Source organism: Bacillus rossius, chromosome 18, assembly GCF_032445375.1.
Source record: "Bacillus rossius redtenbacheri isolate Brsri chromosome 18, Brsri_v3, whole genome shotgun sequence".
Classification (NCBI taxonomy): Eukaryota; Metazoa; Arthropoda; class Insecta; order Phasmatodea; family Bacillidae; genus Bacillus; species Bacillus rossius.
In genome coordinates this window covers 18,115,049-18,142,599 of record NC_086345.1, presented here as the reverse complement: position 1 = coordinate 18,142,599, position 27,551 = coordinate 18,115,049, and the positions used below count along the sequence as shown (strand labels likewise).

The window sequence follows — 27,551 nt, the reverse complement described above, 5'->3', positions numbered from 1 at the left end:
GAGTTAGTACTACAAAACAGCTTTTAATGAAATAAAAACAATAACACTGTAATACTCTGTTTTGAAATGAAATTTGACTTAAAAATAAGACTATAAAATCTCGTCTCTTATTTGAGTTGATTCTGATGATCAAGTTTAAGTAGTCGAGACAATGCAGGTAGTGGTGAGTTGGAATAAAACAGTAAATAGTGAATAAAAATAATAACACCGTAATTCTCCGTTTTGAAATGAAATTTGACTATAAAATTAAGACTATGAAATCTCGTCTCTTATTTGAGTTGATTCTGATGATCAAGTTTATAAGTTGTTGAGGCAGTGCAGGCAGCGGTGAGTGTGTTCGTGCCGCAGGATCGTGTACCGCGAGACAAAGGAGGAGGATGGGGGCGGCGCCCGCACGGGGCCGGGCCCCGTGGCGACGGCCTACGCCCGTCCCGGGGCGCGAGACGTCGGGACGGTGTCCGGCGCCGGGGTGGTCTCCCCCTCCACGCCCACCCCCTCCACGGCCTGCACTGTCGAGGACGTTCTTCAGCTGCTGCGGCACCTGTTCGTCATCACCACCCGCCAGGACTCCGCCGGGGACGGTGGGTGGCCCCTCCCCGCGTCTCGAAACTGTCCGAAACACTCGTGTTGCGCGAACAGTTGTGGACTGAAATAGTTAGCGGATGCAACATTTGTAAACAGCTATAGTTCGGTTGAAAACGAGTCGCGATAGTAACCAACGTCCGCCCACCACCATGTTGATTATCAGACTGTCGACTGTCCTCTTCGTGTGCGCAGGTGCACCAACCTACTTCCCGGCCTCACTCCAGAGTGACCAACCACAATGCCCTGCAGGGCGGGAAGTTTAAAATGTTCAAAGTCTGTACACTACACTAAACATTCTTGAATTATATACACAAGTCGGTACAACTCGGCTGGTGGAAACCAGAGAATCGTTTAACCAAATCGTTTACCATCGAACCATACCGCTCCCTTGTTCTCATAGGTCGAAACTCGAATCCGTGCTTCCACCGGAGGGACCACGCAAGTAATTGCGACCGATATAAGTCCACTCACCGCACCAGTCCTACATCCCACATCACGTGTTGTGTGCACAACGGCACTCCCGTTGTTCCCGGTAATCTTCGACCAACCACCCGAAGTTACTCCAAAGTTCCGAACATAACCAACACTCTAAAAAACACGAACCGAACAGTCAGAAAATGGCGCCCTGGTAACGGTATTCTTCACACAGTCAGTGTCACCGACAACTAAAAGTTAAATTACCTCCTAACATCATTTATAGAATAGTTTATACGAAACACAAATATTATACCCATCTCCTTTTTTTCCTAGAGGGATGCCAGTAGCATTATGTTAAATCTGAAAAGTTTCAATTCGGCAATTCACATCGTTTTTGAGAAGGCAATCACAGTGTTAAAATGCAAAATTTTGACAGCTAATTGTACAAAAAAAAACTGAGAAAAAAATACTATTGAAAGAAGATTCCAGAAGATTAATTATTATGTTTATGTAAATATAATAATTAAATATGTGTTCAAAATTTGTATGTTAAAAAAAAGAGCACGTAAACGAGGTAATAAAAGCGAAACTTCTTTATGTAATTCTAACCTCAACTCGTAAGTATATCGTAAGGGGTAAAACGTCAGAGAGAGAGAGAGAGAGAGAAAAGATAATTTTCTTAAAGAAATGAAGTAACAAAATTATCACTCGCTTCAAAATAAGCTCAAACCCCGTTGTGTTGCCCTCTGCCCAAATACTCTCTTACTAGATGCCAGCAAGTCAGGTAGCGTCAGAAGCAGGCGGGTAAAAAGCCTCAAAGGAGTCATTAACTGTTTGGATGAATCATGGAGTTGTTGCGAAAGAATCCGCACCAAAGAAAAGCTGGAATTTCATCGCCCTGAAATACGATACCACTGGGCCAACTGATGAAACAAGACTATTTTCGTATTAGTTCTGTGTATCCAAGTTTTTCGCGCAATCCAAGCTTTGCCATGGTCCACATTAACTTTGTTTATCGAGACTACGGTACCTGTATTGGTATGAAATAAGCTGACCTATTTGTGTATCAAATACAAAACTAGTTATTGCCTAGCAATCAATTCTTCTTATCCTCTAAATAATTATCCGTAGGATTTAAATTAATTATAACTTACTACAGTGACAATCCGACTTTCTCTATGCTTCTGCAGGTGCTGTGATTAGGCACCAATTGAGCTAGTCCCGTTTAGTTTTCACTCCCCTCCCCCTCCCCGGCTTGCCATAGTTATTAGTTTCTGTCATTTTTCGTTCCAGTACAGTGTTTTCTATTTTATAGCTGGTTACATTTCACGCTTGTATCTTTAATGATTATTTTTTTTATAAAAATTATAGCATTTGATTAAAAACAAGTTAATTTAAATACAATTTTACTGTTCACTATTTGCTGTATACAAGTGTAATTATTATAAGTTCTGATCTAAATGAGTTTAATGTACGAGGCTCTTAATGCCACGCGTTATAAATCCTTAGTGTCTTTGTTCATGGACTCTACGTAAATAAAAGAAAATTATTAAAGAATTTTAAATTTGAATCTACGTTTACCGCTCCTGTCCCCAAAATATTGACGCATATATTCATTTTATTTTTTTTTTATTTTTTTTTATTCCTTGGGTTGACTGGTGTTCAACCGCCAGATTTGCAGTTTGGTAGAGCCAAGTAACTTCAGTCAATGGCCGCGTAAAGCCCAAGATCCTTATTAACTTTGTGTGGTGGTCAGTATTCGTGAGCAAGCAACGCTTTGTAAGTGACAGAAATGGCTACCACTGTTAATGTTTTTAAGAACTGTCAATTCTGAGACAAGTTGCGTGGCCATATATTCGCAAGGACCATATCCCGTTCCTGTGCTTGCAGTGAGTCACGTGTGTTTATGTTTCCTCGTGGTTCGCGGCCCGGCCGCAAGGGAGCGCTCCTTTCGTGGCCAGATGGTACCTCCCACGTGTTCATTGGCGATACAAGAGTACGCGCATATTTGTATCCCCCTCTCCCTTATGAATATGGTCAGAGTATGAGGGATAATAGGTTGGCTGCTATGCGCCATCTGCACTTTCTCCATGCGTATGTGCCAATCTGTAGTCTACTAGCTTTTATTTTGCTTTAAATCTTCTGTGATTACACTTCTCATAAAATAATTATACTTTTCATAAAACAAATACTTGCACTTGCAATGTGGGCGTATGCTTGCGCGGGGGAGGGGCGTGACTGGTCGGTGGTGGTGTGCGCAGACGCGGAGGCGGAGGACCACCTGCCGCCGGAGCAGTTCGCCAGCAAGAAGCTGACCAACAAGCTGCTGCAGCAGATCCAGGACCCGCTGGTGCTGTCCTCGGGCGCCCTGCCCGCCTGGTGCGAGGAGCTCAACCACTCCTGCCCCTTCCTGTTCCCCTTCGACACCCGCCAGCTCTACTTCAACTGCACCGCCTTCGGCGCCTCGCGGTGCGTTGTTCTGCTCTCCTCTCTCCCCCCATTTGTTTGTGCGGCTCTGTTTTCAGAACCGGAGATCGCAGTGTCATTGTTTTCATTTTTTTTTTATGAATCTTGTTCATTCACAAAGATATCATCCAACGGATGTGACACTTCGTCGCCTGAGAATTGGAGATTTTCTATGTCCATTGAAGTCGGAACTCAGATATAAGCATTTGAAAGTTCAAACAACTATGAATATCATGACATAGAACAAAATAATATTGGTCTTAAATTAAGAACAAACATTTTTATGTGCGTAGACGTGTGTGGATATAGTACAAATGAATACTAATGTTAATTTCGTGTCCATAGCATGAAAAACCTAAAAATTGGACATAGAACACTCCAATACTCAGGCGGCGATCTTGTGTGTTAAATAATTCTTATTTCACCAAAAAAAAAGTGTAGATATGATCATGCACTTTTATGATATAATATTTCATAATGAGTGTTAAAACAGTAGTAATTGATCTGCGAGTATTTGAGTGTTTCAAAAATGTACCAATGTAATGTGTAAAAGGGTTTTGATACGTAGTAACTAGAGACCTGCAAAATTCGCAGATTCATTCGGTGATAGGCTAGAATTCAAACACACATAACCTCTTAGATAATTTTGCTATTAGCTTACTGTTCGTCTGGACGTATCTCAACCGGTTATAAACCCTCAACCAAAGAAGGATCGAATCGCAGACAGAACCAGCTGAGACGACTCAACAAGTCGGCAGCCAACGAACTCGCGTCATTTGCCCGAGTGTACAAGGGGTACGCGTAGTCTATCCTGAAGGCCATCGAAACCGCGAATTTTACAGGTCTCGTAATCATTGTTTTTAATTTTTTTTTTATGAATCCTGTTCATTCACAAAAGTAATCATTCAACGAATGTGACACTTGTGTGTTAAATAATGCTTCTTTCACCAAAAAAAAGTGTAGTTTTGGTTATGCACTTTTATGATATAATAATAATTCATAATGAGTGTTAACACAGTAGTAATTGATCTGCAAGTATTTGAGTGTTTAAAAAATGTACCAATGTAATGTGTAAAAGGGTGCTGATACGTAATAACTAGACCGGAAAAATTCGTGGATTCGTTTCGCGACAGGCTAAAACACAAATAGTTATACGTCAGTCCCGCCCTCTGCTATCGGCTCGCAACTCACCTGGATGACGCTGGGCCGACGAGAAACACCCGACCAAAAGCTTTATAAGAATCACAGGCTGCCGCCACGTCGGGACGTCTCGCAAGACATCAGCAGCCAATGAGTGGGGTCGGCATTTGGCCCGAGTTTACGTGGAACTTATGGAAGTTCATCCTGGAGGTCGTCGAACCCGCGAATTTTTTCCTGTCCCTAGTAATAACGATTGCAAGATCGGAAAACAAAGAGGAGGGGGACTTGAAATGTTTACTCCCGCCCCGGCAGGTCCATCGTGTGGCTGCAGACGCAGCGGGACGTGACGCTGGAGCGGCAGCGCGCCCCGGGGCTGTCGCCGCGCCGCGAGGACCCCCACGAGTTCCGCGTGGGCCGGCTCAAGCACGAGCGCGTCAAGGTGCCGCGCGGCGATGACCTGCTGGACTGGGCCGTGCAGGTCATGAGGACGCACGCCGACCGGAAGAGCATCCTCGAGGTCCGTGTCTCGCCTCTCGCGATGCTGCTTGCCCCGCCGATCTACGGCTAAATAATATCTAATAATTTTTTTTTTTTTACAGTTGATTCGATACGAGATATACAACAAAGCTACCGTATTTACTCGCTTAAAGGGCCCCCCCTCTTTTTTTCTCCTAATTTTTGACTCCAAAAAAAGGGGAGGGGGGGACCCTTATATGCGAATTTGGAGGGGGGGGAAAAATTTTCTTTTTTTTTTTCTTTTTTTACAGATATGAAAAAACTAACATTGAATAAAAGCAAAATGAAATACCGCCACAACTTAATTTAAACGCCAATTAAATTTATGGTTAAATGAAACAGCTGGCGGAACGACTGGCAAGTCGGCAAGTCGTGTGTCTTTGTTCTAATGAGGGAGGTTTGGGGTACGCAGCGACGCGGCAGGAGTTAGAGAGAGGCAGAGGCGTGGCTTAACCTCCCTCCTGCCAGCTAGCCAGCCAACCGGACAAAGGAGTGTAGGTACCTGCTCCACCCACTTCCCTTTCTCCTTCGCTTCCCCTCTCCCTTCCTTAATTCTGCTCCGTCAAACACTGCACATCAACACAAGCCCGCGAGTCCAGCTTTCTTTATCTTTATGTCGTTTGAGATACGACTAACTGCCTACGTCTGTCCCGCCTCACGACGGTCCTACTGGGAGCGGACAAACTGTAATACCGGTCTCTGTATCACTGCCGCTTACAAAATCACCTCCCGCCGCTCACAATACATGGCTTGCTGTTTGATGCATGCCAAGCTGCCCTGCCCTCAGATAAACCCAGAAAAACATGTTTTTAAATTTTTTCTCAAAAATGTTTACAAAAAAAGGAGGGGGGGGGGGCGTATATGCGGGCGGGGCCTTTACGTGAGCAAATACGGTTATTAAATTAATTTTTCTGTTCCACGCACTTCGTTGCTTTTTTTTTTTTTTTTTTTTTTTTGCTTTTTTTTAAAGAAACAAATGACATCCCTTGAATCTCAAATGTTTTAATATACTTTTTTTTCCATGAAATGAATAAAGTTTTGGTTAAAATGCTAAGTAATTCCATGATATAACTTGCATTTTGGTAAAATGTTTAACAATTGCATTTCGAAATTTCGATGTTATGCTGCTTTTTGGTTTTATCACAGTGCACCGTATAATCGTGTCCTTAAGTATGTATTGTCACATTTGATTTTTCAGAGTCCCCTCAGGGAAAATTAGTAAATCAGGAAAAGATCATGGACTTTGAAATGTGTTGAAATCCTGGGAATTCCTGGGAAATTGACAAAACGTTGTTTGCGAAACATGAGCCATCAGCAAATGTCTAAACTTGACATTAATGGTAATCATAAATTTGTGAGCTCTTATTAATGCTAACACAATAATTAAGCCTAAGGGTTGTAAACAGTGGTGTATTAATTTGAAATATGATAAAATTTTGACTTTAATTGGTTGTACTTTCAGAGTAGTAGTGTTAGTTACGTAAAAAAAAACCTTTGTAAGGTGAGCGTAATTTATCATATCTGTTATCGTGCTAGATGGACTAATTATATTAAAGTTTTTTTTTTTTTTGGGGGGGGGGGGGGGTCAAAATTTTAAATAGGATAGGAAAACTGGGAAAAGTGAGGGAAATTGGCTGAACAGAGTGTGGGAACCCTGGTTTGGACATCACTTTTTAAGAAACCATTGCTACAGAAAATAAAAATTAGGTTACTTTGACTACTGTGTTCAAGACAAAACCAATTCTTCAGTAGTGTTGGTAGTTAAGAGGAATGGAAAGGTACAATATTTTGGGAATCCTGGAATCGAAGATCAAGGATAAAATCTGAACTACTCATCATATTTCTTTGCGGTTTGTTTTGGCAACTAGATAATTTAATTACAGAGGGTTGTGTGTACAGCAGTGGCCACAATAATGCATAGTTTTTTAGAAAAAAAATTAAATAACTTTATGCAGAAATAAGGGGTATTAGCCACAAAATTAAAAATTATACCAAAATGTAATTTTTATATTGTGTAATATAATATTATCTAGAACTCTATTATAATCAAAGTGAAAAAACACTTGATCGCTGAATTTTAAAGGAATTTTAACCAATTAAAACCTGCCATGCAACATTTAGGTAAGGAATGACACGCTTGTTGAGCAATTACGTAACATTCTGTATTATAGAGCTCTAGATAATATTGTATTACACCATTCAAAAATTATATTTTTGTATAATTTATTTCTGCATAAAGTTATTTAATTTTTTTTTCTAAAAAACTATGCATTATTGTGGCCACTGCTGTACACACAACCCTCTGTAATTAAATTATCTAGTTGGCAAAACAAACCGCAAAGAAATATGATGAGTAGTTCAGATTTTATCCTTGATATTCGATTCCAGCATTCCCAAGATATTTTACCTTTTCATTCGCCTTAAGTGGTAACAAGACTCTTAGAACCTGGATTTGAATTCTGGTCCAAGCATCGATGTTTCAGTCTTCCGTGGTCTTGGAAAGTTTCTTCTGGCGAACGGTGATAGCACAGTTTAAATCCAGAACAAAATCAAATTCATTAAGTGTGGTTATGGTCTGTTTTTTTTTTTTTTTTTTTTTTTTTTTTTTTAACAGAATATGGTAACGGTTGCATTATGATAGTACAGAGATTTTTTTCGTCCATTAATTTTGGAAAATTACATTTTTATTGAATTTATTATATTAATAGAAAATTCTTTTTGTGATTAGATCAATGATGCCTATTAATTTCATGATACGAGGAGATTCATTTTGTTGTTGCATGGTGTATCGACAAGCTTGTCTGTTCAGTGACTTTAAAAAAGGATCATTAGTATATGTTTCTCGTTTGTGCTCGGAGCGTGGACGTGTAACAGTGTTTTTCTCTTTTTGCTGTCGGTTGGATGCGGACGAAACTTTCTCTTTTGCTTGTGTGTCCGACAAAGGACAGTAAAAATTAAGATGGCCGCCTGGACACAAGTTGGTGCTGGGCGCTGCTAGAATTCACCAATTTTCGGGTGAATTCTTTAACTTCCGTAGTCACGGAACAGTGTTTTTATGGTCTGGGTTTTTTTTTTTTTTACGTTGCTGGTGGCAAGATTTTATATTTTTATTCCTAGGCAGATTTTTTTTTTTTTTCAAAACAATATGTTAACAGTTGCATTATGATAGTACAGAGATTTTTTTCATCCGTTAATTTTGGAAAATTACATTAATTGAATTTATTATATTATAAGATAATTCTTTTTTGTGATTAGAATAATGATGCCTATTAATTTCACGATATTGAGATTCACTCTGTTGTTACATGGTGTGTCGACAAGCTCGGCTAAAGGGACGCGGCGTGCATGTGTCGCCAGGTGGAGTTCCAGGGCGAGGAGGGCACGGGGCTGGGGCCCACCCTGGAGTTCTACGCCCTGGTGGCGGCGGAGCTCCAGCGCAAGGACCTGGGCATGTGGCTGTGCGACGACGACCAGGAGGAGGCGGGGGGCAATACGCCCGACCCCCTTGGGTTGCCCGAGGGCGGGGCGCGCCCCCCGGGCTACTACGTGCGCCGGCCCCCGGGCCTGTTCCCCGCGCCCCTGCCCCAGGACTCGGCCGCCTGCGACCGCGCCGCCGGCTACTTCTGGTTCCTGGGCGTGTTCCTGGCCAAGGTGCTGCAGGACAGCCGGCTCGTGGACATCCCCCTGTCGCAGCCCTTCCTCAAGCTCATGTGCCACGGCGAGATACGCAACAACGTCAACGAGAGGTGCGTGCGTGTGTGTGTGTGTTCCCCCCCGAGCAGGGAAGTCACGAGTCAAAGGACTGTCATTGTTTTGTCTAGAGACGTACGAGACTGTAAAATCCAGATAAAAACGACACAATTAACGACGATGCACTCGCAGACAACTCGACTGGCAGCAAGCGTGCACGATAGCACGACTTACCGCCATGATGCTTCAACAACAACTGTTGCTTCGTTGCCGGAAGCTGCAGGGCCACCCGCCTCGGCAGGCAGCCAACTTGAAAAACTTGGCGCTGCTAGCAAGCAGCACGGGAAGTTCAAAATTCAAATGTTTCAAACACTATACACTAAATTACACACTATATTTACAAGTCCAAACAGTCATGTACCTTCAGTACTAGTGATAGAAGTGACTATACATCTCTTTGGCCAAGTACCTATTTTGTGTCGTTTTCGCATCAGAAAAGGTTTTACGACGTTTCGTTCGACATCGCATTAATATTCTGGCTTTGAAATTTTACTCTCATCACGCCCAGAGAAGTTTCATTTCGAAAAAAACCCAAAATAAACAGCAGCACTGCTAGAAGTGGAACTTCCAATTTATAGCAGCCTGCTTGCTGACTTGAATTTGACAAAAATTCTCGGAAATTTTCTGCAGTCCAGAGTGGCTTAAATCATCCTCAATTGGCCAGGAAACCTTTTTAAATGGGTCAAATCATATTAGTTTTTTTTTTTTTACTTTATTGCGCAAGTGTTAAATTATTAACTGGAAAAGCTTAAAAGATTTTTTCTTTATTTTTGGTAGTTTTAAAATTGTTTTCGTTAAATGTTTAAATTTTTTCTGGTGATTGCTTGCACAGGATTGGTCTCCTGGTGGGGTCGAAGAAAGCCGCAACCTTGGAGGACGACGTCATGACCTCATCGTACATCTCGGAGGAGAGTGAGAAGGAGCTAGAGCTGGACCCACCGAAGATCAGCACGGAGGATGCGAAGCCGTGGTGAGTCCGGCCAAACACTTCCCGTGAAACTCCCGAGGTGGCGGTACAGTGAAAGCCAAAATATTTGTTTGCTTTCTCACCCGTGAAGAAAGGCTACCGTGTTAAATCGCGTGATCATTGTACATTTCATACTAAAATCAAGTTTGTAAAGTAGGGGTCCGGTTTTTATGCAAAAAATAACTTATAAATAAAAAACTTATTCATGGATAGTACATTTATTTAAAAAGTACAGTATATCAAATGTAGTAAACTCAGCACTATACTTAGCATGCACGTTGTGTGTAATCGGTAGTCTATAAATATCGATATTAGACTATGAGTGCGCACTCTATACAGGCATGAACATAACCAAAAAGAAAGATGACTAAATGAGATTTTGAAAAATTACCGATGAAATTTCTAAGTAGTAAACAATTTCAAACCCTAGTCACTAGTAGTTTTAATTCCTAAAATTTAATAAAATTTCAATTTTGTATCCTGCATATGATTAGAGACTAGATTTTATGGTTTCATTTTCAATCAAGTTTTGTTTTTAAAACAGTGAAATTTGGTTAATGAGGCTAATTTCAACAAAACGGTGTCGTATTAAATGATACATGATGCACTTTTACAATATATTTATTTGTAATAAGTAGGGACCCCAGAAAATGGTAAATAAAACTGGCTCATTTCGGTGTAAAAAAATGACAAAAGCGGTGCAAAAAACCGGTGTAAAAATTAGCAAGCGGTGCAAAAAATCGGTGTAAAAATAAGCAATCAGTAGAGACCCCAAAAAATTGCGAAAAAATTATGCCATTGCGGTGTAAAAAAAACCTCATAGCCTTACTGCTTCCTTATTTGCCTGGCCAATTTTTGGGACATAAGTTTCTCTAAGAGTGTTGGCTGATGATGGCAAATCCCCTGCACCTAAAATGTATACATAACTTACAATATACTTATAAATAGGTAGCATTTATAAGGTTATCGCTGAAAAATATTAATGGGCTAATTTATTCAAAACAATTCTTAGCCAAACCTAACCTAACCTTTTCTAGATTAGGTACTGCTGGATTACAGAGTCAAACCATCAATCAATCAGTCAAAAATATTAGGCATGTGCGAGAAAGACTTTTTTGAATTTGAGACGAGATCGAGAAAGCAATTTAAAAATTCTCGAGAATCGAGTCGAGATCGAGAAATCTGTACTTGAGTTAACAGGATAATATGATCCAAAAAAGTAAAACTCAATAATCTGACAAACATACATAATTATTCAATAATTTTATCAAGTATCCACAAAAGACGATGAATGAAACATTAGTTTACAAAGAAAGAACACTCTAGTGGCTAGCCTAATTTAAGGTCTAAAGCGGCTATTTAAAAACACCAGCTGTTCAACATTTTCAGCCAACAAATTTTCACGCCTAATGCTCACAGTGTTTCCAGCAGTACTAAATAGTCGTTCGCTTTGAACTTGTGTAGCTGGTATTGCCAGAGCTGGAAAGCGTATCTTGTTGTTTTTCCACCAGGTAAGTGGGTCACCGTTCCTTGGAATTACATCTTCACGTAAATATATTTTTAGTTCTTCCTCCAGACTTGATGATTTAGTCCTAACTAATGATTGCGATGTCTTCTTCAACACTTCAAAACTTGACCACAGTGAGCAAGTCTCTTTAGCTTCATTCACCTGCTCCAGTTCTGGTTCAGGACGATAATCATTTTCAGGTTGCTGATGTGAAGTGATGTATTTCGTGCACAACAACTTTTCATGGTCTTGCAATATCACAGTCTTGAATCTAGGGTCAAGCGCCATTGAAAGAAGATCTTCTTTCACACAAGAATATGAAGGAAATCTTGATTTTAAACCTCTTTGCAGTGATTTAGCAAATGCAGTACCAGATTTGCATTGGTCTGTTTGGACATAGTTTGTAAGCATTGCTTCAGTTCCATATATCAATGGGATTTTTTATGACAGTATTGGGAACTTTGAGTAACATAACTCGGTTGTGGCCTCATCTATTGGTTGTAAAATATGTGCAATGCTAGCAGCTAGTTTCCACTCACTAGAGGTGAAGTTCTCCACTGCCATGCTCTCTCCTAAATCAGCAGAAATGGGCACCTGCTGCTCAACAAGACGTGACAGCATGGTGTATTCACTATTCCATCTAGTTGGCACCATTGGCAGTAGCTCGTGAACAGGTTTGTTTAGCTTCACTTGAAGTGCATGCAGCCTCTCACGAGCAACATTACTGTGTCGATAATGGCCAACAATAGCTCGTCCTTTTGCCAAAAGTGCTGTAATATCATGTTCATTTTTTGCATCGTGCAGTGCCAACTGTAGTGTATGTGCAAAACACTGAACATGATGAAATAAGGTTTTCCTTATGGCACATTTAAGGTTTTTTGCATTGTCTGTTATAACATAAACTGGGACTTGATCAGTTGGCAAATTCCATTCTTCCATTGCCCCTGCAAGCTTTGCATGTACTGCATCTGCAGTATGTGAGCCTAGAAAGTGGTAATTGCCAAGAATATGGCATTTTAATTTGAACTCTTCTGTTAGGTAATGGCCTGTAAGCGAAATGTAGCTTTCATGTCTCTTAGATGACCATGTATCGGTAGTGAAAGAAAGCGACTCCAGACCATTGAGGGCATCTGTACTAATTTCATCAGCCAGTTTGGTTCTTTCCTCTTGATACAACTGTGGTATAACTGTCCTTGAAAATGTTGTTCGCGAAGGAATCTCGTAGCTAGGTTCTAATTCGTTGATTAGACCTCTGAAGCCATGGTCATCCACCATGCTGTAAGGTTGAAAATCACAAGCCATCATGATAGCAATTTTTTGTCTATTTGATTTTTCCTCACATCGCTGATGCAAAGCTTCTGTTTTTTTGCAACACACTCAAACATTGAAAGTTGTCAATTAGAAGTCTTCTTTTCTTTAGCAGTTATTTTGTTGAATTTTTTTTCAGCGGCTGGATGTTGTTTCAAGTGCCGCAAAAGTCCACTTGTCGAGCAGGAAGGCGTTTTAATAATGTTTTTACACAATTTACATTCGCCACCTTCTTTCTTTTTTAAATAAAAGTTCCATATTGTGGCCATTTTCCGTTCTTTTTTATCCACACCACTAACACTTTCCTCCATCGCACTCAACTTTACTTGTTTTCGGTTTGCAATTACAACTTTACCTTTACACTCACTTAACAGTTTATTTGCCTACTGTCGTATGTAAACATACGTTATTGACTCCATAGTCTAAACAGTTTCCTTGAGCCATGGACGGTACTTGATCATGAAAGTCTGAACATTCACCACCATCGATATGTCACTATCGATACGGACCGCAATCTAAACATCATGTTGCTTGTTATATACTGCTGGCCGTGTGTATAACCTAAGGCCATAAAACAAAATACAATCGCGGAAGAATTCTGCAGTCATTTTCATATTTTTATTTTTTACCGTACCGTTTTATGTTGATACTTGATATTGATACCGAAAATGATTTCTTTTTAACTTTAATGTTGGTTTTATTAACGGAAAATAATCATTTTCTTCTGTAATTTAATGTGATAACCACAGCACAATTCATTGTTTACGTTTACCGTTTCATGTAGTGACTTGTGAACGGAAGTTGTTCGTTTTTAACTTTTTAATAATTTATCGTTTATACTATCGTAACAAGTATATCTTATTTTATTCGATCTACGTTACGTTGAAGATATGTTAATTATTTCAACATGCAACCCAAAATGCTGCCTCAATATATTATATTACCTAACCTATTTCTTGTTTACAAAATTCTCGAAAATTCCGAGCCAAAAAAATTATCTCGAGACGAGATCGAGAAAATTTCTGTCTCGACTTGTTCTCGATGATGCCGAGACTCGCACATCACTAAAAAATATATTGTGGTGTGCTCACCATTTCACAATGCAATCCATCCTATTTGTGTGTTTGTTAATCTGAGGTACTTGCATATTTATTTGAAGTAAAGGTAAGTTAATCGATAATATTGTAGGCCTACATATGCTTATGAACTTTTATTAGAGGGGGAAAACATTTCTAAATAAATAAGGCTAACCTTCAACATGGGTGTTACACTATTCCCTCATAGCTGGATGATCAGCTTTTTCCAAAGGAATGTTAACTTACATCATATTAACAAAATCAGAAAAAAAATTCTTGTTTTCTGCACTTTCAAGCTTGTTTGCTTTATTCACGCTGTCGCCTATCGAGATTTGTTTAGACACGGTAGAATGCTTGACAAAATAATTGTCTTTTTTGTTTTGTTTTGTGTGTGTAATTTGCCACATGATTTTTGCACATGTCTTTGCGTGTACAATCAACCCGCACGTTGCAGAACTTGCACATCATAATTTTGTCCCGCTGATCAAAAATATAAAATCATCCGATATTATCTCTCTTTCGCGATCAAACATTGTCGAAGTTTTCGGCATCTTAGCCACAAATTCAATTGTATCACAAAACTTACAAAATGTGGACAGTAGTTGTAAACACTCATAGAAATGTGCACGCAAAAATGACTGCCATCTTAGCTCGATTTGATTAAATTAGGTTAGAAAAATCGACACCAGTGCGCCTTGCGGCAGAAACGACCATTATTCAAAACACGAAAACTGTAGTCAATTTGTTATGTTGGTAGTGCGCACATATCGATTGTTGACAATTTTTACATTTTGTTTTCCTTTGCGTTGGCAATATTTACTGCTTGTAAACAGAGTAATAAAAATACGTGGATTTCAGTAACGTGTCAAAACGAAGATAATATCACGGCACTAGTCTTTCAGTCTATGTTTATTTCACGCCTATGTTTATGATGGCGTAAATAAATAGAACTTACGACATAAGGACACTATTTTGTGCGAAAAAGCGTGAATTTCGCGACTATGTCAAAATCAAAGGAAAGTCGCAAAATTCGTTTAAAGTATCAAATTTTCGCGTTATTTCGTGAATTTTGCGCTTCACCATTTTTCGGGGTCTCTAGTAATAAGCAGTACTAATTATTCGAACCAAATAAAAATAAATCTATTGAGTATTTTTGTGTTTGAAAAATATACTGATGCTGTAATGTAAAAAAGAGTGATTAATAACAATGGCAAGATTACAAAGTAAACTTAAAAAAAGAAATAAAATGTATTTTAAACTTTATGCTAAATAAATTACTTTAATTGATTTTGATATTTAAAAGTTTGCTCATTCCTCATCGGAGATAAGTTTTAATTAGAGGTGGGACGATACCACACTTTCCATACTCGATTCTGTATTGTTTTTTCAGTTCGATACTCCAGGGAAAAATATTTTCCCATTAAGTAACAATTATTACAAATAACATAAATTAGTTTTAAAATATATAAATTCAATCTATCATATCAGCATTATGTCAGACTAAACTTACATACATAGTGTGTAAATAATTGCATGATATTAATGAAAGATATGAATTCATCATTATATATACATACATATAATAAAACCACCAGAAATTTAAAATACAGTCCATAATCAAGTAAAGCTGACATGAGAAACAGTGGCCTTACAAAATGTTTGAAGTCCTTTCTTGGAGGGGGGAAAAGTCACCAAGCCTAAATTAGAAATAAAAAAATTAGGCTATTGTAAATAGAAAATCAGAAATTTTTGCTTGTGTGTTTCATTTTACAAACAACTTTATGCAACAGAACAATTTTCAATAAAATTTTAACTTGAGAAACGTAAAATACAAAACAATCCGATCGTAAGAAAACAATAACAAATGGGTATATTCAGTTCAAAGATTAATGAATGCAGAAAATATGAAATCTGTGCCTTGGTAAAGCGCGTGCACCATTTTCATAATCATTGCTAGTTTGCGCCACTAGTCTCACTAGGTGATGGCCATAGATGCTACTAGCGAAGTGCACAGTCTTCCTGATACTATCCATATCTATGGTGCGATAAAGTTATTTTCTTACGTTTGCAAAGGTAAATAATGAACATTTTTCAAAATAAAAGCATTAATTAAAACGTAATTTATCAGGAGGATTATATCTAACAAAAAAATTTGTGAATTTTAGGACTTTTCTACTTCGTAAAAACATATGAAACGGGAAATTAATGATTTCATAAGTATGTTCCGGGAAAGTAAACCATTTTAAATATAGTAGTACTTTCAGCGGGACCAAAATTAATCGGCGTATGACACGGGAAAATGTATGAAACGGGAACGTATCATCGAGGTTCTACTGTAGTTGTATTTTGTACGATGGTGACTCAAAACTTAATTCAATACAGATGAACAAGCATTCCGGTATCGAAAAATTGTATCGAACTTACAGTTTCGATACTCGATACTTTGCGATACCGTCAAGTATCGAAGGTATCGAGGTATCGGAAGTATCGAAAATCCCATCACTAGTTTTAATTGAAAATGCTGATTAGTTTCATGATTTGTAGTGTGTTAAGTTGAATTTCAGTGCATTACGGTGTATTGGCATGCTTACCCAACACCAAGATGCAGTCAAAAAATAATACATTTGCGCCACGGACTCTGCAGCGATGCTAGGAGGAACGGGCTAGCAAAGAGCAATGAAAATTTTACGTTGAAATGCATGAAAACGGAATTACGCCATGGACTCTGTCGCAATGCTAGGAGGTTCAGGTTAGCGAAGATGAATTTCAGTGCTACACGGTGTATTGACATCCTTCTCGGCAATTCAGAATGTAATCTTTTCCCGCACGCGAGGTCCGTGGACGTGACGGTTGAGTTCCCGCCCGTGCGGTGATGGTGACGGTGAGGGTGGTGATGCGCAGGTTCTCGGGACTGCTGGGCTGCGAGGACCTGTGCCTGGTGGACCCGGTGCGGGGGCACTTCCTGCTGCAGCTGCAGGAGCTGGCCGGCCGCAAGGCGCGCATCGCCCAGGACCGAGCGCTCTCGTACGAGGACCGCCAGCGCCAGATACAGAACCTGGCCCTGGGGCAGGCGGCGGTCCGTCTCGACGACCTGGCCATCACCTTCACCTACCTGCCGTCGTCCGCCGCCACCTTCGGCTTCCCCGCGTGCGACCTGGCGCCGGGCGGCGGGGACATCGAGGTCACTACCTGCGTTCTGTTCCCACTCGGTCTCGCGGGCGGCGGCGTGGCCAGGATTCGTGTGTGGGGGGGGGGGGGGGGTGTTGAGAAGCATGGCCCCACCGTATTATAGCGGAGGGTCCCCCGGGCGTCCTCCCCCGGGAAAATTTGGATTTTTAAGCTGTAAAATAGTGCTATTTTTCAGCAGTTTTCGGTACTTAAAATTTAAATATTGTAATGGTAAATAAATTTTTTTATTAATTTTCAATATGAAATTTGTTTCGAGTGATGAATAAGAAATTTAAATAAAGATTTGGTGCTAAGGGGGTGGTTTGAACCCCTAAAAAAAAAAACCCTGGCTACGCCCCTGGTCATGGGTAGAGACCAGCGAAATTCGCGGATTCATTCGGCGATTGGCTGGAATTCGAGCACACGTGCCTCTCAGGTAATTTTTGCCGTTGGCTCACTGTTCGTCCGGACGAATCTCGACCGGTTTGTAAAACCCTCGACCAAAAGAAGGGATTGAATCGCCAGACGAACCAGCTGGGACGACTCGCAGGTCGGCAGCCGATGAACTCGCGTCTTTTGCCCCGAGTGTTACAGGGGTGTATGTGTAGTCTGTCCCGAAGGCCATCGAGACCGCGAATTTTTGCAGGTCTCTAGTGATGGGTTTAATCCCGGTTTTCTCCAATCCGAATCTCTAAAATAAAATAATGTGTAATAAAAGAAACATATCTACTCTGCTGTTGAACATTTAACCTTTTAAAATGGTTTTATTCATGAACTGAGTTTCCAGAATCAGTACATATTTTAATTTTAATTATATAATATCATGTTAAAAATACAATATCTTGGAGAATGGTACTAGGAGTGGTATGAAAAAATAATATTACCTAGTAACTTTCAGAGGTTGTCAATGTTTAATTTTGTAATTGACTTCATTCTCTTCTTTTTTAATTTTTTTTATTTGAGTGTTTGATTGGCCCATCCCTTTTTTTTTTTAACTTTAATTTACACGGTGCGTAAGATGAGCATTAGAGTTAAACATACAGGAATTTTTTTTTTGCCTGGAAACATAAAAAGATTGTAAGATAAATATTAAAAAACCCTACAACTGGTAACAATTCACGTGCAAACAATGCGATCAGCAGCAAGTGTACACAATAGCTTAATTTACCGCCGAAACTACTGTTGCTTCGCCAAACGGAAGTTGCAGGACTCAGGGTCTCCACAGTTTCGTACTAGATCTAGTACTTTTATAACTGTTTTAGTGGTTTAGTACAGATCTATTACTAGAGTCCCGTAAAAATGGTTTTATTTTTCCTTAAATTTCGTTTTGAAAAAATCAAATTTCGGTTTTATTTCGCTGTTTTGGTTTTTCATGTTTACTTTAACTTTTGAGAATGGTTTTATGACCTACAAGTTTTGCTTGGCTAAATAATAGTGGCACGGCGTATACTGCACTCTAAAGTCAACACTATTGGCAAATAAAAATTGTGGGCTTGAAACAGCTCGGCACGGCCCGGTGCCGCCTAGCGCGCTGCCTCGGCACGGCATGTCTCAACTTAGTATTCTTTTAATATTTCTTGCTGCTGTTCTTTGTCCCGTTGACGCCGTATTCACTTGCTCTGCAGTCGTATTGCATTTGCTGAGAAGTGTAGTTACGGCAGTTAAAGGTCACTGATTTTGCTTATCAATCGGCGTAGTGCCATGTGTTCATGTTTACGAGTAGTAGAGGTGTAAAAGTAACGAAAAAAACTGTACCCGTATGTATTCGTTACTATAACAATTAGTACTCGTTACTATCGTGTCGCTACGTTACTCGTTACTTCTGATACCGCATAACATGCTATGTTATGTTGCAGCAACGAATCGAGTCGTATTGCGTACGCGTACAGTATGACGTCTCGTAAATAATAATAAATAGAATATAAACAATTAACAATATTTGATAATTAACAGTTTTTGTTAACCAAGAAACAATTAAATCTAATTAGAGCGGTTTTATTATATTCTCTCTTTTAAGATAAAAACAAAAAAAACGTGAAAATACGCGATAATAAAGAACAAAAACATACATATTTCTAATTTGTAAAAAATACTTTCTTATAAACAGTAAAAAACTTGGACGACAAATTTCCATATTATACTTTACTTATTAAACAAACATCGTTCTTTGTAACGTAAATTCATCGAATATGCGCGCGTATGCGTAAACCATACGAAAAATGCGAGTAACGAAATCCAGCCGTGTGTAACGTTTCGTTACTAGAAACTAGATGGCGCACCCGTTACTCAGTCAGTACCGAATACATACGGTTTGCTACAGCTCTAACGAGTAGGTTTCCAAGCCAGTCAAACGTAGTTGAAATCATGAGGTTGTTAACTGTTTAACATGAAAGGAAGAATTAAAAATTTATATTTCCCTACAAGATTAATGTGTAAATACAGCTGTAAGGCGACAGTTTGCAGCAAAGAAGTGGGTTGAAAATCATGGCAGCTATATTGTGTTGAAAACATCGCCGGTATTTTTTATTAACTTTGTGTTGATGCTCAGGTACATTTTTCTCTTTTTAATTAGTTTATGATTGCAATTACTGCTTTCGTTTCAAATTGTCATGATTACGTGACGGGAATACTGTAAATCATTATTTACTTTCATTACTACAAAGCGGCCATGTTGGAACTTAGAAAAATGGCGATGTGCCATCAACGTCGTGTTTACTTGTTTTTAGCGGTCTTGCATGGGTGGTCTAATTCATTATTATCAGTTTTATTTCTTGATGCTGTGCGATTTCGGTGTTTTGTCGCGAATTAAGGTAAATTGCGGTGTTATTTCGCGATATCGCGATTCGCGAAATTTCCGTGTGTCTATCTATTACATTTTTCTTTAATATAATATTATTACAGTTACTCCAATATGTTTTATTATTAAGCGTAATTATTTTAAAAAAAAAAACTACGGAATGTATGTTTGTGTGCGTGGTGTGATATTTAAGTTCGAGCATTGCAATGTCATGATAACTTGCTAAATACAGTAGAATCTCGTTATAGCGAGCACGGTAATAGCGAGAACACGGCTATAACGAGGTATTTTTGAGGAAGTTACGGCGTGATCGCTGTAGCGCGCTTTTGTTATTTGTCTGCTTTATCTCCACCCCTCTCGCTCGCCACTAGACATCTTGCCGTTGACGCCTGTCACATTCTTCAGCCTTGCAGTCGCCACCTAAGTGCGTGGCTTAAAAATAGAATCCCGTCCTTTCTTTCTTTTATCAAACTTCCGTTAGTTATCTGTGCCATGTGTAGACAAAGTTTGAGATTGGAACAGAAACAACGTAAGAAAGTATTTTTTACAAATTAGAAATATGTATTTTTATGTTTTTATAATCCCGTATTTTCACGTTTTTTTTTGGTTATCTTAAAAGAGATAATATTAAAAAGCCGCTCTAATGAGATTTAATAGTTTCTTGGTTAACAAAAACTATTAATTATCAAATATTGTTAATTGTTTATATTCTATTTATTATTATTTACGCGACGTCATACTGTACGCGTACGCAATGCGACTGGATTCGTTGCTGCAACATAACATAGCATGTTATGCGGTATCAGAAGTAACGAGAAACGTAACGATAGTAACGAGTACTAATTGTTATAGTAACGAATACATACGGTTACACATTTTTTCGTTACTTTTACACCTCTAGTCGGCACTACCGTATTTATTTCCGAATCGCTAGGGCAGTTTTCTTGTAACTTTTGTTTCGGTCAGTTGTTGGGGTATCTGTCCGAGAAAGGGGTGGTGATGGTTTGAGTTTAATCCCAAATTTATTTTCTAAAAAAGTTGACAGGTTTCTTTAAATGAAAAAAGTATAGTTTTCCAGCGACTATTACGTTTGAGGCGTACGTGCGTTGCCGCAGCAGCACTCCTGCTTTTTTGTAAGGAATTAAATGGTTGCGCTACACTAGCACCACCTGTTAGCAACATCCCGAACCAACATGGCCGCCAGCAGACAGCCCGCGTCGACGATAGATAGCAGGACAATGCTGTATCAGCCGCGGGCTGAGATGCTATACTTACGTGGCGTGGTAGGGTATTCTGGTTATTTTGACGCAAACGGTGATCGCATCCGTACTTATGGGGTATCGTTTTAAAGAGAATTCACACATCTGCTCACAGAAATTAAGATTTCGTTAATATAACCTGTTATTTTCCAATTATACAGGTTTAAACACAATTTTTATGCTATTTTCGGTTAATTTTTATTTTTTGGGGGCCAAAATTTGTCCAATTCGGTTATAGCGAGGACACGGTTATAGCGAGGATCAAACCCGGAACCGTGACACCTCGCTATAACGGGACTCTAGTGTAGTTGAAAAACCATAACAAATTATAATCTAGTACATTTTTCTCGCCCGAGTTGGTACGAAATGTTTTTTTTTTCCTCGTGGACGCCCTGGCAGGGGCTACCACCCTCGGCAGGCAGGCGGTTGAACAGCGTGTGGTCCCGTTGTGCCCCCGGCAGGTGAGCATGGACAACGTGGAGGAGTACATCGACCTGACGACGTCGTTCTGCCTGGAGCGCGGCATCGCGCGGCAGCTGGAGGCGTTCGGCGCGGGCTTCTCGCGCGTCTTCCCCCTGGACAAGCTGCGGGCGTTCAGCCCGGAGGAGGTGCGGGTGATGCTGTGCGGGGACCAGGACCCCCAGTGGACCCGGGAGGAGCTGCTCAGCTACACCGAGCCCAAGCTCGGCTACACCAGGGACAGGTGACTCTCTCCCTCCCGCTTCGGGGGCCGGCACGTCCGCGCGGGCGAACTAGGGCGCCAAGTAGCTGGGGGGCGGCGCAGCACGACACACAACAACTGATATAATATGTTTGTAACGATTACTGAAACTAGATGAAAATGGATTTTTGTAACAGTTTGGAATTTTTATATTGATATGGGTAATTATTTAAAGTCCATGGTGACCTTTTTTATGATTTGCAATAAGTAAAAAAATAAAAAAAATAATAAAAAAAACACAAGCCTGCTTACATTTGATTGTTGACAAAATCTCAGGCTTAGGTGTTGTATTTCGAGGCAAGGCAAATTTTTTTTGGGGTGTCCGGCCGGGGTAGCAATTTCGCCTAGGGGCGCCATTTTACCTTGCACCGGCCCTGTGTGTGGTGGGGCAGGACATTTTCTCGCGAAATCATAAAGATGACTTCAGGGATATTATAGAAGTTTTCAGTTACCAAACACGCATAAGTTTTGTTTTTAAAAAACTAGTGTATTCTTCTTTTAAGGTCTTAAAATAGACTTAATTTCACCACAAATTAGCGAATTTCATTATCTCTCAAGCCCACTGCACAAAGGATCTCGGTATCATTCTTGATTCAAAATTATATTTCCATAAACATGCCGATTACATATATTCCTATGCACGAAGAACTCTAGCGCTTGTAAAATTTATTACTTCTTATGCAACCAACTCAGACTCACTTTATCTCTCTTTTACATAGCACTTACAAGATCAAAATTAGAATATGGTTCTGTTATCTGGAATGGCATCATCATAACAGATACTGAAAAAAATTGAAATTATTCAAAATAAGGTTATAGATTTAATTATTACGAGGAACCTCCCACGCCCCGCTTGGACGCGTGGCACGTCGCGCCGAGGGTCCGAATCATTCCATCGACCTTGCTTCGATCAAGCGAGCGAGATGATTCTAGTGCACACGACCACCGAAGGACCTCGACAATTTTAGTTTTTACAGTTCATTCGCAATAACCTGAACACTTTTTGTAATCAAGACGTTCTCATAAAAAATGCATCTGCCTGTAACCCTATACAAAATTAACTTAACCGCTGATCATTTTAATTGCAGTCAAAAATGTTATCACACATCTACTTAGTTCTTTGAATGATTCTTGCACTGAGGAAGATTGATGCGAAACAATTTTATAGACATATGCCACTGCTAGTTTGCGCAGTGGGTCATACAAAACAAAAGTGTGTGTATTTACGCAAGCATTAGAAGTTATACTTCTTTTTTTTTTATTTAAGACACTGAACTAATTTGAAATTTAAAAACTGCAAATAAATTTTAACATTACTGAAAGTAAAGATGTGAGAGAGGGAATAATTTTACATGGGATTGGGAAAAGTCATGGAAATGAGCTGAAGTGAGTGTGCGTGGGACGTGTCTAAGTTATTATATTTATAGGATATGATATTCTAAGTAACGATGTTTCTAAATTGTGTTCGTGTTGTGATTTCGAACCCCGAGGCTGCGTTGAGTAAGCCTGCCTAGACAAAACTTAGGAGCATCACAACTTAGAAACACGAAACTTAAATAAACACACCAGACAGAATTTTTTTTTTTTTTCTTACGTTGTGCCAGTTCTGAGCACAATGTTGTTCTAACGTGTGATGGTTATCAAGTTTTGTGTTTCTGAAGTGCCGTCACAACTGGAGACCCGGAAATTTCGCCGGGTTCAATGTCGCGGATGTGCTTGACCCACGAACACGAGGGATCGCTCGTTTGCCCCGCAGCCCCGGGTTCCAGCGGTTCGTCAGCGTGCTGGTGGGGATGTCGGCCGAGGAGCGCAAGGCGTTCCTGCAGTTCACGACGGGCTGCTCGTCGCTGCCGCCCGGCGGGCTGGCGAACCTGTACCCCCGCCTGACGGTGGTGCGCAAGGTGGACGCAGGCGAGGGCAGCTACCCCTCGGTCAACACCTGCGTGCACTACCTCAAGCTGCCCGACTACCCCACGGAGGAGCTGCTGCGAGAGAGGCTCCTGGCGGCCACCCGCGAGAAGGGGTTCCACCTCAACTGAGCCGAGCTCTCAGAACCATCGTCGTGACTTCAATACACTGTGTACATAGGACGACAGTCCCGTCTGTGTAACTTCCCGTTACTATCAGCTCTGTAGCGAAACGCATCCGCTGGCTCGACTTGCATCGATGTGCGAACCCCTAGTCTCGGCGCATGGCCAAGTCTCCTACACTTGATGGTTCATTTTATTTTTTTTTTTGTTTCATCCGGGGGAGTGTCTCTTGTAACTGAAAACAAAAAAAAATATGTTTGTTTTCCTATGCTCAATTGTTTTGTGGTCTTTTTTTTATTTTTTTTTATTCCCTCCGTCTTTCGGGAAGTATTCACGGTGGGAAATGAAAGCGAAGGATGCAAGCCGAAACCGTCGTATGCTTTGGAAAATTGGATGTAAATAAGTATATATATGATCAAATGATTTCAGTTCCACAGAAAGAAAAAAAATAAATTGAATTTGTTGTATTTGCTATTGTGCAAAGATTTTTGGAGGTTTTTTTTTTGATCTTGCCCCCATAGAGTGTTTAATGTTAATCATCGGTGAAAATTAGAAGTATTATTACCTGTAGATCGTTGAGTGAACAATTTTTAAGATATTGCTGCTCTGTAAGAATTTTGAGGTTAAAATTTTTTTTTTTTTTTTAAGTTGTAATATCTTTGCCACTTGACCAGATAGGTATTAATGCTTTAACTGTTTAACGTTACAATTTTCAAATGTTAAGTGTAGGTAATTTAAGTTTTTACAAAATGCTGTGAAACAGGTACAAAAAAAAATACATTGTGTGGTTTCTGTTTGTTAGACATTAAGTTTAAATATTTGTACTTGAAATGGCTGCTTTTTTTCTTTCCTTGTGCCTTATTGCACATTAGCAGTATGAGTGGGTATTGTGTTTGAGTGCATGTAAGCTTGTAATTATTATTAATTGTACATTTTAAGTTACTAAGAGTGTAAATATTTTATCACATACAGACATTATGCTTGAAATGCAAGTATGCTGTGGTAGTCATGTAATTTTGGGGATTTCTCTCAAGGAATTGTGAAGTAGGCAACATTGTTACCACATGTTCAGATGGATGAATAAATGAAATTGTGAAATATTAACGTTATAATATACATTTTTTTATAGTAATCCAATCCGCATAAGTTACAGTTAGATTACTTCATTGATATTTCATGATAAACACTAAAAAAAGCTATTAGAACAACTAGATTACAACGTTATATTTCTTTTCGAACCTTTTCAAGCTTCTGAAACATTAGTAATTTTTTCACTGTGTCTAGAATGTGTTTTTTTACCTGGTGAAATAATTTTCATGACTTATGAACAGAATTGGTTTACATCATTCTTTATGTCACAGGTATTTTTTTGAGTACAATTAACAAAACTAAACACAATAATTAGAACTACACTACAAAATAATGAGCACAAACTCAAATAGAGGCAGAGGTTTTTATTCACAGGAACAGGGACAGACCTGAAATCGCACTCCCTGAAAAAAAAATTGTGAACAGAATATTTGGTTGCAAGAATATCAACCTACAAAGAAAATACAGTTCAGTTGCTTCTAACTGCCTGCAAGTCTTTGAAAAAAAAAAAAAAAAACTAAGGGTTTTTATGTGTTGGCTAAAGGTAACCGACCTATGAATTTTTATTTCTTATTTTGGTGTGTCTGTTTGTAATCCAAAAACATTTTCCTACTAACTTCAATGACAAAAGTTTGTTGAACAGATTGTGCAAAATTGGAATTTGATGTATTCGTTTTTCGTAGGATTTAAAATTATGATAAAAATTGTGTCATTTCTATATCTTGGGTTCCAAATTAAGGAAGAAACACCTCTAATAGTAATTACTACCCCAAAGTGGTAAATTATGTCAAACAGATGAACAATTTTGCAGCAGCGTGCCGATAGACTTCGCAAGGATAGTATGTGGTGGCAAATAATTAGGAGCTGGAAAAATTTAGAATGTATTAATTTTCCAAAATTAGTATCTATTATTGTGAAGTGAGCATTTTAAATGCAACTTATTTAAAACTTAATATGTTCATTCTAAATTTTTAAAAAACTAAATCATTACATTTACAAATGCCTACAAATAATCATCTAGTTCGTTTTGTAAAACAAAAACCCCAATTTTTTCACGCCTTCCTAGATGCGATATGCTGGCAAATGCTAAAAATCGCAGGTTTAATTGATAGAATAATTCAGAAATAAACTGGATTAATAATGTTGGGTTATATTTGGAAGTTATCTCAGAATGCGTGTTACTTGGCTACATCTCGGAGATGTGGCAATATCACGAAGTATGGTCACAAAAAAAAAAAAAAGGAAATTTTGCAATATTGCCCCCCCCCCCCCCCCCCCCCCCCCAAAAAAAAAAATCCAAAATTCAAATTTGCGTCCTCTTGTGCTGTGTTCATGATTGGAACATAGTTATTTGAACATACTTGACTGTGTGCCAATGATACCAGGCTAGAAGAGTAAGCGAATTGTGTGATGCAAACTAACAAGAACAGAAAGTTTCTTCCATAGAAATCAGCAAATGTTAGTGGAGAAAACATAAGGCTTTAAATCTCTCTCTCTCTCTCTCTCTCTCTCTCTCTCTCTCTCTCTCTCTCTCTCTCTCTCTCTCTCTCTCTCTCTCTCTCTAAATCTCTCTCTCTCTAAATCTCTCTCTCTCTTTTTTTTTTTAAAAAGGCATGAATTTAAGGCACTGCTTTTAATGACATTTACTACTTTTATGGCCAATTTCATTGTATCATTAAGGCATTTAGGAAGAGTCTTGGAAGCTAACGCCTGGCAATGAAGGATACAATGCGATGTTAATGTTGACGGATTCCTCCGTTTGATTAACGTTCCTGGACCGGAATGCGATCCTAACATCGCAGGAGCACCATCCGTACAGAAATCGACTAGCTTTATCCACATAATGCCATAAATCTGGAAATATCCAGTTATTATATTCATGACGTCGATACCTCTTGATGTCATTTCCAGTTTCTGAGAAAACAAGTTCTTCTTTGATTATGTTGTCGTCGTCTAAAAAGCGGACAAAAACAAGTAAGTGAGCACAATTAGAAATGCCAGTGGATTCATCGCACTGCAAAGCGAAGAATGGCGACATTTTAATACTTGAAACAAATTGCTCCTTGATATCATTTGACATGAGTTCAATTCTAGCTTTCACCGTGTTGTTCGACAAAGGTATGTATATCTTGTATTTTTTTTTTTTTTGCTTCTAACCCTAAAACTTTTTCAATGGCTTTGATCAAACAAGGTTTCACAAGAGTTTCTCCTATTGTGTGAGGCTTTATTTTATATATAATTAGGTTTTCAACTAACTGTACCTAACTGTTGTGAACATTTGTAATACACAAACACAAGAATCATACGTAAACTAACGTCCACATTCTGTTTTGTAATTGCATGTTTTTACTAAAAAAAGTTTTAACAGAGAAAAATGCGTAGCCTACTTACACCCTGTTCATATTTTATCGAAATATCCATAAGAATATTCAGGAGTTACAGCTGTTGACCCACTAAACAGCTAAACAGAATCACTAACACAAAACTGCTGAGAAAACAAAAGAAAACGTACGATTGACTGACCGTCTTGCGCCATAATGTTTAGTCAGTTGCTTGCCCTTCCCCCGGTCGCCTGCGCGCCGCGCTCGCTTTTGTTCACCGACGCGCGTTCATTCAAAGTTTGAAATCTGTCACGGACCATATTTTAGCTCTCGCGGACCACTGGTTGGGAACCACTGACCTACACAAAGCGCTCTGACTCTTGACATAATGCAAGGTTTATACAAAAAAATAAATTTTTTCTTCCAAATTTTGA

The 27,551-nt window shown here is 39.3% G+C and overlaps 1 protein-coding gene across 10 annotated transcripts in view; it reads left to right on the top strand.

The window, feature by feature from the left end:
* Positions 1 to 24,811, top strand: part of LOC134541226 (E3 ubiquitin-protein ligase HECTD1) — a 151,499-nt gene extending 126,688 nt beyond the window's left edge. For all 10 annotated transcript variants that reach the window (XM_063384483.1, XM_063384490.1, XM_063384486.1 and 7 more), the window contains 8 exons: positions 349 to 581; positions 3,264 to 3,471; positions 4,921 to 5,125; positions 8,482 to 8,870; positions 9,707 to 9,844; positions 16,634 to 16,913; positions 21,418 to 21,659; positions 23,434 to 24,811. In XM_063384483.1, coding sequence (XP_063240553.1) covers positions 349 to 581; positions 3,264 to 3,471; positions 4,921 to 5,125; positions 8,482 to 8,870; positions 9,707 to 9,844; positions 16,634 to 16,913; positions 21,418 to 21,659; positions 23,434 to 23,716 — 1,978 coding nt within the window. In that variant the 3' untranslated portion in view covers positions 23,717 to 24,811. The remainder of the gene's footprint in view (positions 1 to 348; positions 582 to 3,263; positions 3,472 to 4,920; positions 5,126 to 8,481; positions 8,871 to 9,706; positions 9,845 to 16,633; positions 16,914 to 21,417; positions 21,660 to 23,433) is intronic.
* Positions 24,812 to 27,551: the final 2,740 nt, after the last annotated feature.